The sequence below is a fragment of the Pinus tabuliformis genome, chromosome 5_1, assembly GCF_031772625.1.
Source record: "Pinus tabuliformis cultivar Carrire ecotype Pingquan chromosome 5_1, CPIR1, whole genome shotgun sequence".
In the NCBI taxonomy this organism is placed as follows: domain Eukaryota; kingdom Viridiplantae; phylum Streptophyta; class Pinopsida; order Pinales; family Pinaceae; genus Pinus; species Pinus tabuliformis.
Window position 1 is genome coordinate 129516589 of NC_142305.1, and position 17537 is coordinate 129534125.

Sequence of the window (17537 nt, forward strand, 5' to 3'; positions counted from 1 at the left end):
GCACCAAGATTAACACACAACACCACACTCAATCAATTATCCAATAATATAGAAATTACAGAGTCTTGGCCCTCTCCACTCGATTACAATAGTTTGTCTGACCTCTGTTTCACCTCAAACCCTATCTCTGTCACACCACTTGCTTACTCACTCAATTCTCGATCATCCAATCTAATCGCCCGGTCATTCCATTATTTTCTCTTTTATGAATCAAATCCTATCCTAACTGCATTGACAACTAGATCTCTATTTTGATCAATCTAACAATTAAATTCTATTCTCAAGCTTTGTTACACACCTATACTAACAACTTATCTCCTATTCTAAAAATGATACAATATTCCAATTATTACAATAATTAAGTAAAGATCATTTTCGAGAGATCCAACCCTCTCTACTAAAACTGATTTTGACCACTCAGGTCAATGAAATTCATCTCATGTTAGCCACAACATGTGAACATACAATCACATTGTTGGCCAAGTCCGGATGCTCCTGCATCATTGTCTCTATTTTGCATGATTGTCTTTCTGTGATCTTTATTGTTTCCATTGCAATTACCATTCAGATTTTCTAAGTGTAATTATTTCAATTATAGCATGGCATAAAACACTGTGTGAAAAATTCTTTTGTACATCTTGTAGAATTTCAACACAGTATACCTCTAATGACTTCAAGGATTTCTAGAAGGTGAGAATTCAGAGGGACTGCTAATATCATCCAATCCATAGTAGAATGGGGGGTTGCAAGAAGGAAGAATCAGTCCATCTTAAGGGTTGTTAAGGCCATGATCCATGATCAAGGTTTGCCCATCATTCTTTGAATAGAGGCATGTAACACAACAATCTACATCGAGAATAGGAGTCCTCACAGGATATTAGGGGACAAGACACCAAAGGAGGCATTCACTAAGGTGAGGTCAAAGGTGAGTCATTTTTGCATCTTTGGCTCTCCAATATAAGTACATGTAACTATAGAGAACAAGACCAAGTTGGAGCAGTCCAGTATGAAGGGTTTGTTTGCGGGATATAGTGAGACCTCCAAGGCTTGCAGAACTTATATTCAGAAACAAAGGAAAACAGTGGTGAGCAAGGATGTGAATTTCACAGAGAATTTTGCATCCAGGAAATAGCAAAAGCTTATTCTAGGAATAGAGGACGAGGAGCAAGAAGCTTTGAAGGTTGAGCCAAGATCATCCATGACACCAACGACTTCCAATTCAGGAAGTCAACCTTCAGGTGAGGAGGAGACATTAGCCCCTTCCAATGCTATTAGGAGACCTCGATGACTTACACAGACATTGAGGGATGCTTAGGAGTATGTTGAGACTCCTAAGAGCACATGCTAAATTTTCCTTAGGCTCTAGATCTGGTCTGAGGCTAATCGTGCACACAAACACACTAGGAACCCTCAACTAACAAGCACTTTGCACAACAGAAACCTTCAGCACTTAAATCAATTAAGTACACAACGATCTAAGCCCAAAGCTCAATTATTTTATTAATCCATCAATAAAATAATCATGGGGCTCTCATACCAGGGACCATGGCCCTCAATCACTAGTACAGCTACTCTACACAATAGACAAAACTAGGGCTTGTGATCTGCTTCTTCATATTTACAATCTATCCAATTGAACAAGAACAAATACACATGACTTGTTAATCTAGCCCTTTTAGCACCAGCCCTTTCTGTCCTCATTTGTTAATGTTACCTAGAAGTCCTTTACCATTTTCAAACGGCGATCTGAATCCTAGATCTTTGTCACATCAGCTACTCAAAGATCTATTCCTTCAAATCTCTTGCATATATGAGCTTCAAAATACTTTAGCAACTCACAGCAAGTTTTGTCCATCAAACTCACTCATATTAGCCTTATACCCTTGTTGTTCAAGGGTCCTTTCTTGAACAGACATCAAATACCATACTCAACAACTCCAATTCTTTAGAACAATAGCCCTTATAGTCCTACACTAGACCCTTCTTAGGCTTGTACTGCCTCGGCTCTCTTTTACAGGTCCTAGAGGCCTCTCGACCCTTTTTCTTGCTTTTTGCCTAGCTTCAAATAGTTGTGGCCCTTCTCTTTCTTGTCATCTAAGACCTTTCGGCCTACCCCCACAAAATTCTAGGGCTTCAACCCCCACACAGGACATAGATCTAAACCAACAGCGTTGTTTATCATTGTCCAGGACTGCAAACAGAACTCGGCAGCCTCAAGGACCCTTAACCTTAGCTATTTTCACACCTTCCAACAAATCAAACTTTGGAGGAGTAACTTTGGCCTCCTTCTCTAGGGTTGATACACTTCCACTTCATATTTGTGGCTTCCTTCTTGGCTTATGCACTCATAAGATGAGTTGTTATAATTTATCACTGTTCACATTCATGGAAACCCTCTAGCTTTCTCTCAATCCTTCCTCAGCATTTCTATTCACAGTGGTTGAGGCACTCTGCCTCCTTCAAAGGTTGTAACAACATGGATGGATCTTCTTCATTGGCCTTCATCGAGCCCTAAACAAACCTCCCCTTGATCTCCAAACCTCCAAAATCTCAGCTACCTTGCTGCTCCTCCAACCCTTGACTCTGCCTCATAGAGCAGATGATAACCTTGTTGGGGTCTTCTTACAAGAGCAGATCTCAACTTCCACGAGCAAAACTCGACCCTCCACTACGGCACGCCTAGCACAAGAGAAGGCGCATCTCTCTTGCACACAATGAGCCTCTCCTTTAGCTCCTCCTCTATTTATACTTGTTTCTTAGGTCTCTTAAGAAACATCTAGACTTAGGGTTTTAGCCTTCAACCCTTTAGAATAAACAATTATTTCTTTTAGGTACTAAACCCACATCTTGGGTCTAAAACCCCAATTTTGGGTAAATTACCCAACCAACCACTATTGGTGGGTATCCTTCTTGGAAATACCTTCCAAGCTACCCAAAATCCTAACACTCCCTCTTAGTGAGGAAGGTATTTCCTTCATGTTTCCAACTCTATGACTTTCCTTACATGCTCATGATTGTCCTTACATGAGTCATGACTTTCCTTGCGTAGCCATATCCATCCTCAAATGTGCCACGACTTCTTTGTATTTGGCCAAGATTTGTCTTACATGTTGCATGAATGTTCTCGCATGCAACATGACTTTTCCTTGCACCACCATGAATGTTCTCACATGGTTTGTGGTTCAAAACTCCTCTATCTCACTTGAACCTAAAGATTCAGACTTCCATAGGGCAGATGACAACCTTTTGTGACTTCCCTCTGAAGCTAAACCCCCACTGAGTCTACGCAAACTTCATTGGCTCACTCAGCGTCCTACGCACACTCTGATCCACGTTCTCTTCAAAGTAACTTTGATACCATGTTGAATTTTCCTTAGGCCCTAGAATTGGTCTGAGGCTAATCACACAGACAAACACACTAGGAACCCTCAACTAACAAGCACTTTGCACAACAGAAATCTTCAGCAATGAAATCAATTAAGTACACAGAGGTTTGAGCCCAAAGCTCAATAAAAGAATCATGGGGATCCCATACGAGGGATCATAGCCCCCTCAATCATTAGTACAACTAGTATACACAGTATATAAAACGAGGGGTTGCAATTTGCTTCTTCATATCTACAATTTGCCCAATTGAACAAGAACAAATACACAAGACTACTTGTTGATACAAACGTTTTAGCACCAACCCTTTATGTGCTCATTTGTTAGTGTTACATGGCAATCCTTTGCCTCTTTCACAAAGTTATCTGACTCCTTCGATATCTATGTCACATCGGTTACTCACAATGATCTATTCCTTCAGATCTCTTGCATATTTCAGCCTCAGAATACTTCAGCAAGTTTCATCCATCAAACTCACTACATATTAGCCTTATACCCTTGATGTTCAAGGGTCCTTTCTTGAACAGACTTCAAATACCATACTCAACAACTCAAATTCTTCAAAACAATAGCCATTACAGTCCTACGTTGGCATCTTCTTAGGCTTGTAGTGCTTCGTCCCTTTTCTACAGGTCTTAGAGTGATTCGAATTGGATCATTATATTGTTTGTCATCCATCTCGATCATTTGGAGTGGAAAAAGTGGAGGAATCAGCTCACGGGTTTGTTTTTACCGACGGGACACAATTTGGCGAAACGGGGTCCGAAACCTTCTAGGAGCGTTTTGAGGCATCAAACGACGTTTTTCGGGGGTAGTACTTTGTTGCTCGAAGGCAGCACCTTTTCATGTTATTCTACACATAGAGAGCTTTCCAACAGCACAAGAATTGCATCAATCGGAGTCCGTATGCAAAATTATGCCACTCAAAAGTTGACCATGTTTTCACACCTATAGTTCGAGAGGATGCCGCATCAGCCCCCTTTATTCATGGAAAAGGGGCTAGCCATGTGTTTGTGATGTAAAAAGCTCTAGAAGAGCCTATTATGTAACTCTAGTTAAGATTTGATATAGTCAAACTTAACCACTAGTAGGCTATCGGGTTGTGTTATAACCGGGCCACTAGGAGGAAGAGGCATTCCATTCTTTCGAGAGAATTTTGTTCCACAGCTGAGCAAAGATAGCCAGGAGAGTTAGGGGGTAGAGCACACAGAGAGGATCTATGCACTGTAGTAGCACACGGACCACAGAAATTACTTCTTTGTATCTACAACCATATTTCTAGACAGAGAAAGAGAGCGAAGCGACCTCACCTTCCAACTGGGTTTTCTCCCGAAAGGGTTTCCCATAGAGCATATCTTGTGTATTATGTGCTTGTGTGATATTATTTTGTCGTTCTCTACTTTTCTGCTTGATTTACTTTTACATGCATGCACTAATTACACTTAATTTACACATCTAGAAATTAAATAGAATTGTACTAGTGTAGAATCTCATATTTCTAATATAATCAGATCTGTTGTGACAAACTATCCAGTGCTACGTGGAATATCCACTGGAAAGTCACGGCTTTAAGATACATGGAAAGAAGTCTCATGTGTGTAGGCTTACGAAAGCCTTCTACATACTCGAGCAAGCACTAAGAGCAGGTATTCCAAGATTGACAGATATTTGTTTAGTGTGGGCTTTTTAACTTGTACTTCATATTTGTTGAGATTGATCTGCTTATTTTGATGTTGTACATACATTATTTGTTCCTCACAAATGCAGAGAAGCTCATTGTTGGGTGAAAAGCAGATTTGGCAGCTAAATTTGAGATGGAGGACATCGGCTTGATGCATTATTTCATGGGGTTGGAGGTTTAGCATACATCGAAAGAGATTTTCCTTAGACAATGGAAATATGTAGTTGAGATCATGAAGAGATTTCAGAAGGACTACAACCGTATGGCCACACCTATGATCACCAATTGAAGAAGGTGAGGACTTCAAATTCAGATTTGGTGGATCCCACCTTATACAAGCAACTGATTAAATCTTATTTGGTCAACATTAGGCCAGATATATGTTTGCAATGGACATCTTGATTCAATTCATGGTGGAGCCAAGGCAAGAGCATTGGGTAGCAGCAAAACATGTGCTCATATGTGAGAAGCATAGCGGAATATAGTCTAAGGTATCTTGGAGATGGTGAAGTGAAGTTGCAAGGGTATATAGGCTCAAATTGAGAAGGTAGTGCAGCGAACAGGAAGAGCACCTTACAGTGCTACTTTAGTTTGGGATCAGCAAAGGTATCCTAGTTCAACAAGCAGCAGACTTTTGTGGCACTCAGTTCAGCATAGGAAGAGAATATGGCAATGAGTACAACGAGTTATGAGGCCATTTAGCTTCACAAGTAACTTGCAGGTTTGTTTGATCAGGAATTGGATCCTATGGTGATCTACTATAATAATCAAAGTTATATCAAACTCTCTGAGAATCCATTGTTCCATAACAAATCCAAGCACATAGAGATCAAGTACCACTTCATTCAAAATAGGATTCAAAAGGGAGTTGTGAAGCTCTTGTATGTTCCCATGAATCCGGGGGTTATTAATACTCTGACTGAGCCCATAGTAAAAGGGAAGTTTGAGGCCATCAGAGACAAAGTTAGGTTGGTGTAAAATTCCTTCATCCCTAAAAAGGAGTGTTATTGTTTATAGCTTGAACAGGAAACTTCCACACAAGTTTTTTGTAAAACGTGTGGGAAGTTGTTTGACTAAACACCTTGATTCAGTTCATGGTGCTTAGATATGTGAGGGGCGGAGTGGAATATGGTTTGAGGTATCTTGGAGATGGTGAATTGAAGTTGCAAGGGTATATAGACTCAAATTGGGCAGGCAGTGTAGCAAACAAGAAAAGCACCTCAGGGTGTTGCCTTGGTTTGGGATCAGCGATGATAGCCTGGTTCAACACAATCCCAAACTCCATGTGGGTCATCTTATTTATGGCATTTGATATTTTTCTTGGATCCATCTCATCGAGAGGTGTAGGATTGATCTAAAGATCATCCGATACCGATAAGTATTCATGGAGATATGAATTTATTTGTGTTATGGGACAATTCGTCAAGGTCGGCCAGCAACCAAATAACCCCACGTGTGCTCAACGTTTTAGTATAAAAAGAGGTGACTTGATAGTCATTTCTACACACACTTCACTCTTGATTTCTCTCCACTTGTTCTGGGTTTTAGTGGCAAGAGAAATCTAGATGATGAAGCCCTAAACGCAAAAGGAAAGGAGACTAAGGAAGTTGCCCTAGAAATGATGCCCTAGCAAGAAAGACGCAGTCATGTTGTGAAGAAGGGATGCCCTAATCCTCTACGCTATCAAGGAAGACTGTCCTCATCTATACGTTGTCCCAAGGGTGATCCTAAGTTGTCTATAGGATGCCTTAACCGCAGTCAACAGAAGGTCTTAGCCGCAGCAAAGGAAGGTATGTTTCATGGGTCTTTTGGAGGGCCAAGTTGTTGTGCGGGAGGCCAAGGTAACTCCCTAGAGGGTTGAGATAAGGGCAGATAGTTTCAGGGCGGGGTAGAGATGTCCTTGGGTGCCTAACTCTTGGTGAGGGACAGTTGTGGGCAAGCCGCAAACCCTATGAGCAGTTTGGAGGGCAACATAAGGTGCATTGAGTGGGTTGTAGGAGGCAGCGGAGGTCTGTGGTAGGCCGCACACCTAGCCACTCTAAAACAAGGCAGCGTGGAGGTGTATTGAGGGTTGTCTATGCCCATAACAACAATGAAGGAAGCCACCACTTCTTCAAGGGTAGGTCGCAACTAAGGAGGGTTGTCTTGGTGACTGATTAGAAGCTATTACAGTGGTCAAATATACCCTAACCAGTCACAGTCATAACAGCAGCAAGGTCACATTGTGCAACAATGATACATGGGACAGCAAGGTCACATGGTGCAGCTATGATACATGGGACAGCAAGGTCACATGGTGCAACTCTGATACATGGGACAGCAATTACTTGGTGCAGCAATGGCTCATGGTGGATACATGGACAACAAGTACATGGTGCAGCAATGGTACTTGGGACAGCAATGGCACTTGGTGCAGCAATGATTCTTAGTGGAACAATGGTACATGGTGCAGCATTGGTACAGCAATGGCAGCTGCAAAGAGTACATGTTGTACAGTGTAGCATAGTGCACATAGGAGCAGCGATGCATAGCATAGCTCAGCAGTGTACAACAGTACAATGATGGGATGATGGGTACAATCATGATTAGTGAAGCATGATGAGATGTAGCATAGTGATGATGGGTGCAGCGTGGTGCATCACATGAGGCGCAGCATGATGATGAGGAGCAGCACAATGATAGGTGCAACATGATGATGGAGTCACCTCGAAGAATCAGTTGAAGTAGCATATCTTCAACTGAGTTCAACTACCTCATGTATCACCTTCTTAGAGATGATCTATGCTCTTATTTAGATAAGTCAAAGTGTTGACTTCTGTTGTATATGTACTATCTCTCTCTCTCTGCCGAACTATTGAAGAACATATAAGAAGAATTGATCAAGGGTTTCCCCACATTGGGGTTTGTCCCTAGCTAGCGCCACATCTTGTGTCCTCTTGTCTTGGCTTGTCTTTTATGATTTATGTTTATGTTCTATCTACAATTTAGTATTATACTAATGTGATTGTTAATCTGGAAAAGATATTGAGCTAACTGTGAAAAATGAAATAAATTGCTCTAAGCATAGAACATACCTAAAATTAACATCGTATCAGAGGTGAGGTGAAGACAAAGCCCAAGCAAGAGTGAAAGAGCAATCACCAAAGATAGTTGGGAAAGGACAAAAGGCTCAATGGATTCCTCATCCCTCTTCAACTTCACCAAGGATGAAGTTGAAGCAGAGAATATTATCAGAATGGCGTAGCGGAAGCTTCTGATGGTCTACCTAAAGATCACTTCAATGGGAAGTCTAGATCTAAGGGTGGAAGGAAAGGCAGATGCCTTGCTTACTATAAGTTCGGCCATTATACGAAGGAGTGTCTGAATAGTAGGGACACATCACTTGATGATGATAACAATCATTCCAGGGATATCTTCAATGATTGGAGGAATGACAAGTAATGCAAATCATCAAGGAAATGGCCGACTCTTCAAAGAAAGAAAGGAACTCCAGGTATGAAGAATCAAATGTTGTTTTTGGTAAGATAAAGAAGCATTATCTTATATTGGCCCTCTCCTCCAGACTCATTGGGAATATGGCTTATTGATTGTAGTGCATTAAGACACTTCATCGGATAGAAGCGTACCCTCTCTAATTTGGTAGAGATGGAAACAATCGTGGTATTATACTTGGAGTCAATGCCACCTATCCCAGAAAGGGTGTAGGGAATGTTACCCCTCAATTGAATGAGGGTAACTCGATTCATTTACCAGAATCTCTTTTATGTACATGATCGCAAGAAGAACCTAGTGTCCATTTCAGCGATGGAAATCAAAGGTTTCAGGGTAGCACTTTTATTCGGGGTTGGCAATTTGTATCAAGTTGCAGGAAGTCCATTGGGGACCATGTTAGTTGACACATCTCATATATAGCACCGAAGATCTGCTTATTATGGGGCCCTACCCAATGTGAGTCAGATGGTGACAGGGATGCCGGAATTCAAGAAGAGCATGAAGGTACATGCCCGAGATGTACCGAAGGAAAATCTTACAAGGGGACCATTCCCCTCATGTACCAGGCCCACAGGTTTGGAACAACCCGAGGGGTTTGAGATTCATGTACGTTACGAGGGAGTGCACCCCCCCCCCCCCGCTCCCGCTCCCAATCCGCGCTTCGGGCGGGAGCGACTCGGGAGCGGGTCGGGAGCACGCTCCCAAAATGGGAGTGATTTCAGGGGCGCGCTCCCTAAAAAAAAATTCGCACCCTACCTTTTCGGGAGCGATTTCAGGAGCGTTTTGCCTTTTTTGCAATTTTTTTTGTAGTAATGTTTGAAATGCAATTTTTTTGAAAGAAACAAATAATTTTTGAGTGGGGCAGCTTAATGATCAAGTCTAAGCCCTAGTATTGATATGCTATTCATGGTAATGTTAAATTCTTAAAGTAAAAGTGACATTCTCCTTAATATTCATTTTCATCCTTTTACTTAAATTTTTAACATTACCATGAAATGACTCAGGATGTTTGAGAGTGGTTCCGGCCTCATTGGATTTCATATGGAGAAAGTAGAATTTTAGATTTCATTCAAAATCCAGCAGACTTATCAGTTTTTCAAGATTCCAGGATTGGGGGATTGCAATGTTTCCATTGAATTTTGTCATGTATTAGGGTATGGAACTCGTATTTAATCAAGAGCACCAATCCCTCTATGTACCTTGATGTTAGTGACATTGGTTTTCGAACTCCTCTATCATGACCCTCCTAAAAATGTACGCATCACTCAAACAAAATCTTGACTTGACATGCTATGCTTGTTCTATCTTATGTTAATGCTTAGAGGGTGATATTAATGACAAAGATTCCTATACAGATACAGAGGTAATGACAAAGATACCTCTGCATATTAATGCTTAGAGGGTGATATTAATGACAAAGACCCTGATTTTCCAACAAGACTAAAAAATTAGACACTTCTCGTGGTGGCAAGAGGCCCAAGCATAAGAAATAGATAATAGATTTACTTCTCTTTTCTAGTTTCTAGTAACTTTTATAACTATTGACTTTTTCATATTTATTATGATATTTTTTTAAACAATATATGACAATTTAAGTTTGAAGTTGGCAATTATAACTCATTAGTAATGAATTATGAATATGATGCTTCATGAAAGTTGAAAGTTGTTTCATTTCATTTCATTTTATAACATTTCATTCATGTTAGATATTATTTGTTGTAATGGTTACACTTAGCTTACAAGTACAACTTTGGTGATCAATGATGATAAATGTTATATATTGAATTTTGAAAGCTTGAAACTTTATGATTGATGAATCACGAGACTCAATATGTTGTATGTTACTATGTAACTAACTTGTGGACGTGGTTGTTGAAGATTATAACTTCTAGATGATTGTTGTTGTATGGTTCAATCTATGTTTTTTTATGTTTTTTATATCTAATTCATTATTCTACATGTTTTTGATGACATATATGTATCAAAATATAAAAATTATTAAAAATATATATATTATATAAAAAACGCTCCGGGATTCGCTCCCAAACCGAGAGCTTCTGAAAATGTCGCTCTCGCTCCCGTTTGCGCTCCCGCTCCCGCTCCCGCTCCCAAGTAACATTGTGATCAGGAACCTCATGTATGCAGGTGGAAGAAATCCCTCTATGGCTTGAAGCAAAACACCTCAGGGCTTAATATGAGAGGATTAATAGTTGCCCGATGAAGCTGAGGTTCACTAGGAGTGAAACCAATTCAAACCATTACTTGAAGGTTGTGGATGATAGACCTCTCATATTAGCACCTTATGAGGATGACCTCTTTCCGACATGTGCAGACCCTCTCATTTGCAAAAGTAAGAGGGAGTTGGATTCCGGATTTGGAATGGTAAACTGCAAGCCCGTGACTACCTCGATGGTGCTTAACTTTCAGAAGTTATGTGGTAGTGATATCGGACCTGATTTGGGAAATGCCTCTGAGTTTCATAAACTCAATCTAGCATTGATGTTCTTGGTGAACTCCCGTCCGGATATATGTTTCGCAGTTAGCATGTTGAGCTCATATATGGTTGAGCCTCACTCGATTGGTGCCCAGAATCTTCTGAGATATCTTCAGGGCACAATCTCTCATGGATTGAGATATACTGCCAAAAATGTGAAGCTGCATGATTATTCGAATGCTAACTGGACAGGCAGTGTGGAGGATCGCAACAGCACTTCTAAGTGTTGGTTCTCTTTGGGTTCTGCTTCGATATCATGGATGACCAGGAAGCAGAAGACGGTTGCTTTGAGCACCGCTGAGACCGAATACATAGCTACGAGTATGACCTCATGCGAAGCTGCCTTGTTGCGGAAGCTCTTTAGTGAGTTGTTTGACTCATGATTGATACCACCGTGATCTTTTGTGACAACCAGAGGGGGATTCGATTGTTGAGGAATCCCGTGTGTTATGATCGCTCCAAGCATATAGACATCAGGTACCACTTTATCTGGGATATGGTACATCGATTAGCAAGAAGGCTCCATCGCATTGGGACTGATGTGCAAGTCACAGACATTCTGTCGAAGCCCCAGGGAAAGATCAAATTTGTGACTTTCCAAAACGACTTGGATTCGTTGAGAGACCCTCTTATGAGGGCCCTGTATGATGCATGCATTGAGATCTGGGAGCTCCACGGTGCTTGCATACTTCTTGGAGCAACAAGCGACCATAGGGCGACTCACCCACCCCTAGTGGTGCGATGTGTACAGGGTGAATGGTTCAACCTTTCCCTGTGATACCCCGTGGCGACTTATGGACAAGATGAGTGGTTCTCCTGTCAAGGCATCCTACCCATGCAGTCTGGGACTAATGGGAAGTACCTCTCATTTGGCCAATGAGTAGGGAAAAGGGGTTAGGGACCATAGTAGTATTGATGGATGCATCGTGTATCTACCGTATTCCCTATGCTAGGATGATCGACATTGATCTGGGATCAATTGGAATCAACTTCGAGTCATTAAGAGTGATATAGCTCACTCTCCTTTGGCACTGATCTGGGATCAATAAGAGTGATATAGCTCACTCTCTCTTGGAACTGATTTGGGATCAATATGAGTGGTTTGAGACACTCTCTTGATATTGATCTAAGATCAATGAAACTGATATGGGATCAGTATGAGTGGTTTGAGACACTCTCTTGTGACATTGATCTGGGATCAATGAAACTGACTTCGGGTCAGTAAGAGTGATATAACTCACTCTCTCTTGGTACTGATCTGGGATCAGTAAGAGTAAGATCAGTAAGAGTGGTATGACACACTCGCTTCATACGGGACTGACTTCGGGTCAGTAGAGAATGGTATGAGACATTCTCGATCAATTCTTCTTCTTCATGGTTCAGCAGAGCAGAGAAGAGCAATGCAGGGTAGGGCACTGATGGCAAAGATAGTACAGTCTGGCAGATGGATCAGCGGATGGAGTTCTCCCTAGTTGAGAGGGAGTGTTAAAATTGGCAACTAGGGCCAAACTCCATGTGGGTCATCTTATTTATAGCAACTGATATTTTTCTTGGATCCCTCTCATTGAGAGGTGTAGGATTGATCTAAAGATCATCCGATTCCAATAAGTATTCGTGGAGATATGAATTTATTTGTGTTATGGGATAATTTGTCAAGGTCGGCCAGTAACCAAATAACCCCCACATGTTCCCAATGTTTTAGTATAAAAGGAGGTGACTTGATAGTCATTTCTACACACACTTCACTCTTGAATTCTCTCCACTTGTTATGGGTTTTAGTGGCAAAAGAAACCTAGATGATGAAGCCCTAAACGCAGGAGGAAAGGAGACTAAGAGAGTTGCCCTAGAGATGATGCCCTGGCAAGACGCAGTCATGTTTTGAAGAAGGGATGCCCTAATCCTCTATGTTATCAAGGAAGACTGCCCTCATCTACATGTTGTCCCAAGGGTGATCCTAAGTTGTCTATAGGATTCCCTAACTGCAGTCAACAGAAGGTCTTAGCCACAGCAAAGGAAGGTATGTTTCATGGGTCTTTCGGAGAGTCGACTTGCTGTAAGGGAGGCCGAGGTAACTCCCTAGAGGGCCAAGATAAGGGCAAATTGTTTCAGGGCTGTGTAGAAGTGTCCTTGGGTGCCTAACTCTTGAAGGGTAGTGTAGGGTGTTGTGGGTAAGCCGCAAACCCTATGATCACTTTGGAGGGCAACGTAAGGTGCATTGAGTGGGTTGTAGGAGGCAGCGGAGGTCTGTGGTAGGCCGCACGCCTAGCCACTCCAAAACAGGGAGCGTGGAGGTGTATTGAGGGTTGTCTATGCCTAGAACAACAATGACGGAAGCCACCACTTCTTCAAGGGTTGGCCGCAACTAAGGAGGGTTGTCCTTGTGACTGATTAGAGCTATTACATCAGTCAAATATACCCTAACCAGTCACAGTCATAATAGCAGCAAGGTCACATTAGTAATGATACATGGGACAGCAAGGTCACATGGTGCAGCTATGATACATGGGACAACAAGTACATGGTGCAGCAATGGGTCATGGTCGATACATGGGACAGCAAGTACATTGTGCAGCAATGGTACTTGAGACGGCAATGGTACTTGGTGCAGCAAGTACATGGTGCAGCAATGATTCTTGGTGGAGCAATGGTACATGGTGCAGCATTGGTACAGCAATGGCAGCTGCAAAGAGTACATGTTGTACAATGCAGCATAATGCACATAGGAGCAGCAATGCATAGCATGGCTCAACAGTGTACAGCAGTACAATAATGGGTACAGTCATGATTAGTGAAGCATGATGAGATGGAACATAGTGATGATGGGTGCAGCATGGTGCAGCACGTGAGGTGCAGCATGATGATGAGGAGCAACACAATGATAGGTGCAGGATGGTGATGAAGTCACCTCGGAGAATCAGTTGAAGCAACATGTCTTCAACTGAGTTCAGCTACCTCATGTATCATCTTCTTAGAGATGATCTATGCTCTTATTTAGATAAGTCAAAGTGTTGACTTCTATTGTATATGTACTATCCCTCTCTCTCTGTGCCGAACTATTGAAAAACATATAAGAAGAATTGATCAAGGGTTTCCCCACATTGGGGTTTGTCCCTGGCTAGCGCCACATCTTGTGTCCTCGTCTTCTGCGATTTATATAGCAACAATCCAAAGTTCTATAGCACTAAGTTCAACAGAGGCAGAGAATATGGCAACGAGTACACCGAGTTGTGAGGCCATTTGGCTTCACAAGTTACTTGCAGGGTTGACTGATCAAGAGTTGGATCCTACAATGTTCTATTGTGATAATTAGTGTTATATCAAACTCTCTAAGAATTCATTATCCATGATAGGTCCAAGCACATAGAGATCAATTACCACTTCATTGGGATAGGATACAAAATGGAGTTATGAAACTCTAGTATATTCCCATGAATCAGCAGGTTGTTGAAATTTTGACCAAGCCCTTGGTAAAAGGAAAGTTTGAGGCCTTTAGAGACAAAGTTGGGTTGGTGCAAAATTCCTTCCTGGCTAAAAAGGAGCGATAATGCTTGTAGCTCGAATAGGAACTTTCGCACAAGTTTTGTGTCAAACATGCAAGAAGTCGTTTGAGTCCTTTCTATTTTGTAGTTCACAGTATTAAAGTGAAGACCCTTTCAATTTTAAGTTCTGAAAAGTCTAATAAAGTGTAATCTAATTACACTAGTGATTTGGACAAATATCCACCAGTGATCTCTAGTGAGAGATCAGTTTTGTGGAGACTTGAAAATTATAATGGCGGGGCAAGATGGAAAAGGGGCATAGTAACTCAGTAGCACAGAGAGACAAAGGAGTCCACTTAGTGTATAAGCCAAGAAGAAGAGGGAAATAGAGCACAAAGGGAAACTGACTTCAGCTAGATTGTGGAGGCCATACAATTTCAAGGAAGGAGGAGGTCATATGACCTGGGCGTAGGAGAAGTTTGACCCAACGAAGGGTTGTACAATCTCAGCCGATTTTCAGAGTTAGATCAAGTTTATCTTAGTGTCGTATAGGATCAAATGACTGCCAGGAATTTGCTGTAGATTTTCTATTTTAGTGGGTAGAGTTTCTTCAGTTGAGGAGGCCTTGTCAGTTTTGAGAAAATTAATGAAAAAATTAGACTTAAAGGGCAAAAAAAATGTCTTTTGTTTCTGCTTATTTATTTTCCAGTCAGTTTGTGATTAATACTATGATCTGAATATTTTTGTTTAAATTAAAAATTCAACAAGTTCCATTTCCTGAGATCAAAGGAAAGTTATTCACCTAGGTCATGGATGGAGATATATATTTTTAGGAGGAATGATTGTTATCCTTCCCACCCAAATTTAATTCCCACAAATAACATGCTGAGCTCTTAAAGAGTATTTTGATGTAAAGGCTATGAGCCTTGTTGTCGACCAGTGTTGCACCCTAAAGATTCTAGGCTTTACTCTGGGGACCATACACAAAATAAGGGGAAGTACTCGGGTTTTCCCAAGGCAGTGTAACCTTGAAATATATATATATATTTCCTCTGTCTTATGTTTTAGGGTTCAACATGTCCCATGTCAAAAATGTGTATCTGTGTCCTGCTAGTCCCATGCCCCAATGTCATGTGACTTAGCCTATGTCTCTAACAATGGTATATACGTCAATACACGGCCTTTGTCAAGTGACACAAACTAAAGCCTGAAAGTCATGTCCAACTTACAAGATTCTTATATGTTAATGAGTACTACATTAAAGCCTAAAAGTTATATCGAACTTACAAGATTCATATATTATATAATGACTGGTATTGACTACTTAAAAGGATTCTTAGATTTTACCTCTTCCCGAGGAAAACCTCACAGTGAAACCCAAGGGATAATTCCCCACATGTGTGGATGGCATCCCTAGTAAAGCCATCAGAGTGGACTAGTGTGCCTAACCTAGGGGGAATTCAGCTAGGTATCCATTGGCACGGAACTAACCAAATACCCAGAAACATTAGTGACACCCAGTTGAGCTAACCCCTGAAGCTCTTCTTCGGTCTTACATGTGGAAACTTATGTCGTCATTGGCAGATTTTCTAAAGAATTAGAGCTCCTTTCAGTTGGACTGGTAACAGTCAACTGCTTATGTTCACTAAGAGATGAAACGATAAAAGTAACAGTTCTGACTATGCTAAATTTTAGTAAGCCATGCATTGGAATGCAATACAATTACTGCTGGAGAAGAGTGTCATGCACCAAAGCTGAGTTTCTGCAACAGATGATTTCAAATTTTCAACAGCATTCTCTACATCTTCTGAAATGATCTTGAAGCTACTGATACCAGAGACACCAATATACACAGTGTTCTGAGAGTAAGAATAAGCTGCAGCAAGATATTTATGAAAAAGATGCCTAAGAAAATAAAATAGCATAACCTCAGCAATGTCATGACAGCTTAAATGATCACAAATGCAAAGAAAATCCTTCACCACTAACCATGAAAGCCCTTCAAAATGCAAGCAGAATCACTGTCCATCGTAGCTTTTAGAATCTCTGCACGGGCTGCCAACAAGCCATAACGCAAATAGCTGAAATTTAAAAACAAAAGGAAGCCCTTGTTATAAAATATTGGGTATTTGGTATTTCAGTTAAAAAAATGAAGCAATTGTCAATGTGATGTGGTTCACTTATTTTAGATATATGCCATCCCTCATGAATGGATATGGGTAAACAATACTAATAGGATAACACGAATTAATGAAAAAAGTCCAGTCATCCCAAGGAAACAATCATCATTAACTTATATTTATCATCCACAGCAATGGCCTAAATAAAAGACAGCATGTTTATGTATGGCAGTGCATGCATAAAACTGAAACATTTCAATTATTTACTGCTTGGTTAAGCTTAAGAAATGTTAGAAACTTAAGATGTCAGAAATTACAATACCTGTGAACGTAGAGATGATAATTTTTACCCTTGAGGGTTAATTCCTTTATATATGAATCTTCGCCTTCGATAGGTTTTGGTGCATTTTTGGCATCATCATCTGAGATTGCATATGCCATTTGAACAGATCCTCCTCCAAGATCAACAATTCCAACAGTATTTGAGTGGTCGTGACCCAAGTTTCCTAGCAAGTAGTTTAAGCTAACCTGCACCATAAACCGAATAATATTATGCCTAAAATTATATGGAGCTGGTAAGTGAAATTATTCAGGAGTGTAACAAGCTACATAAATGGTGATGGTATTAAATGTATATATCTAAGATGCATGATACGGGAAACAAGTATGTGTTTTTGAAACAAAAAAACACTGGAAATGTGATCCCCAAAAAACTTGGAAACAGTGAAACACGATATATTCAAACTTGGAAAGAAAGCATTATAAATAAATGAGCAAGAAAATTTAAATGAAAATTATAAATGTCAAGCGATTTTCCACCATCACTTATATTCGTGATCCTCATTATTAGTATTACCCTTTGCCTCTAGCTCAATACTCTGGACATC

At 40.8% G+C, this 17537-nt stretch overlaps 1 protein-coding gene across 1 annotated transcript in view; it reads right to left on the bottom strand.

Moving 5' to 3' along the window:
• LOC149163761 (apyrase 2-like) overlaps window positions 1-17537 on the bottom strand; it is a 122076-nt gene that overhangs the window by 29077 nt on the left and 75462 nt on the right. Inside the window, exons 5-6 of the mRNA XM_089431852.1 lie at window positions 16973-17178; window positions 16520-16611 (exon numbers count right to left, since the gene is read on the bottom strand). Of these exons, the coding sequence (XP_089287978.1) occupies window positions 16520-16611; window positions 16973-17178 (298 nt within the window). The remainder of the gene's footprint in view (window positions 1-16519; window positions 16612-16972; window positions 17179-17537) is intronic.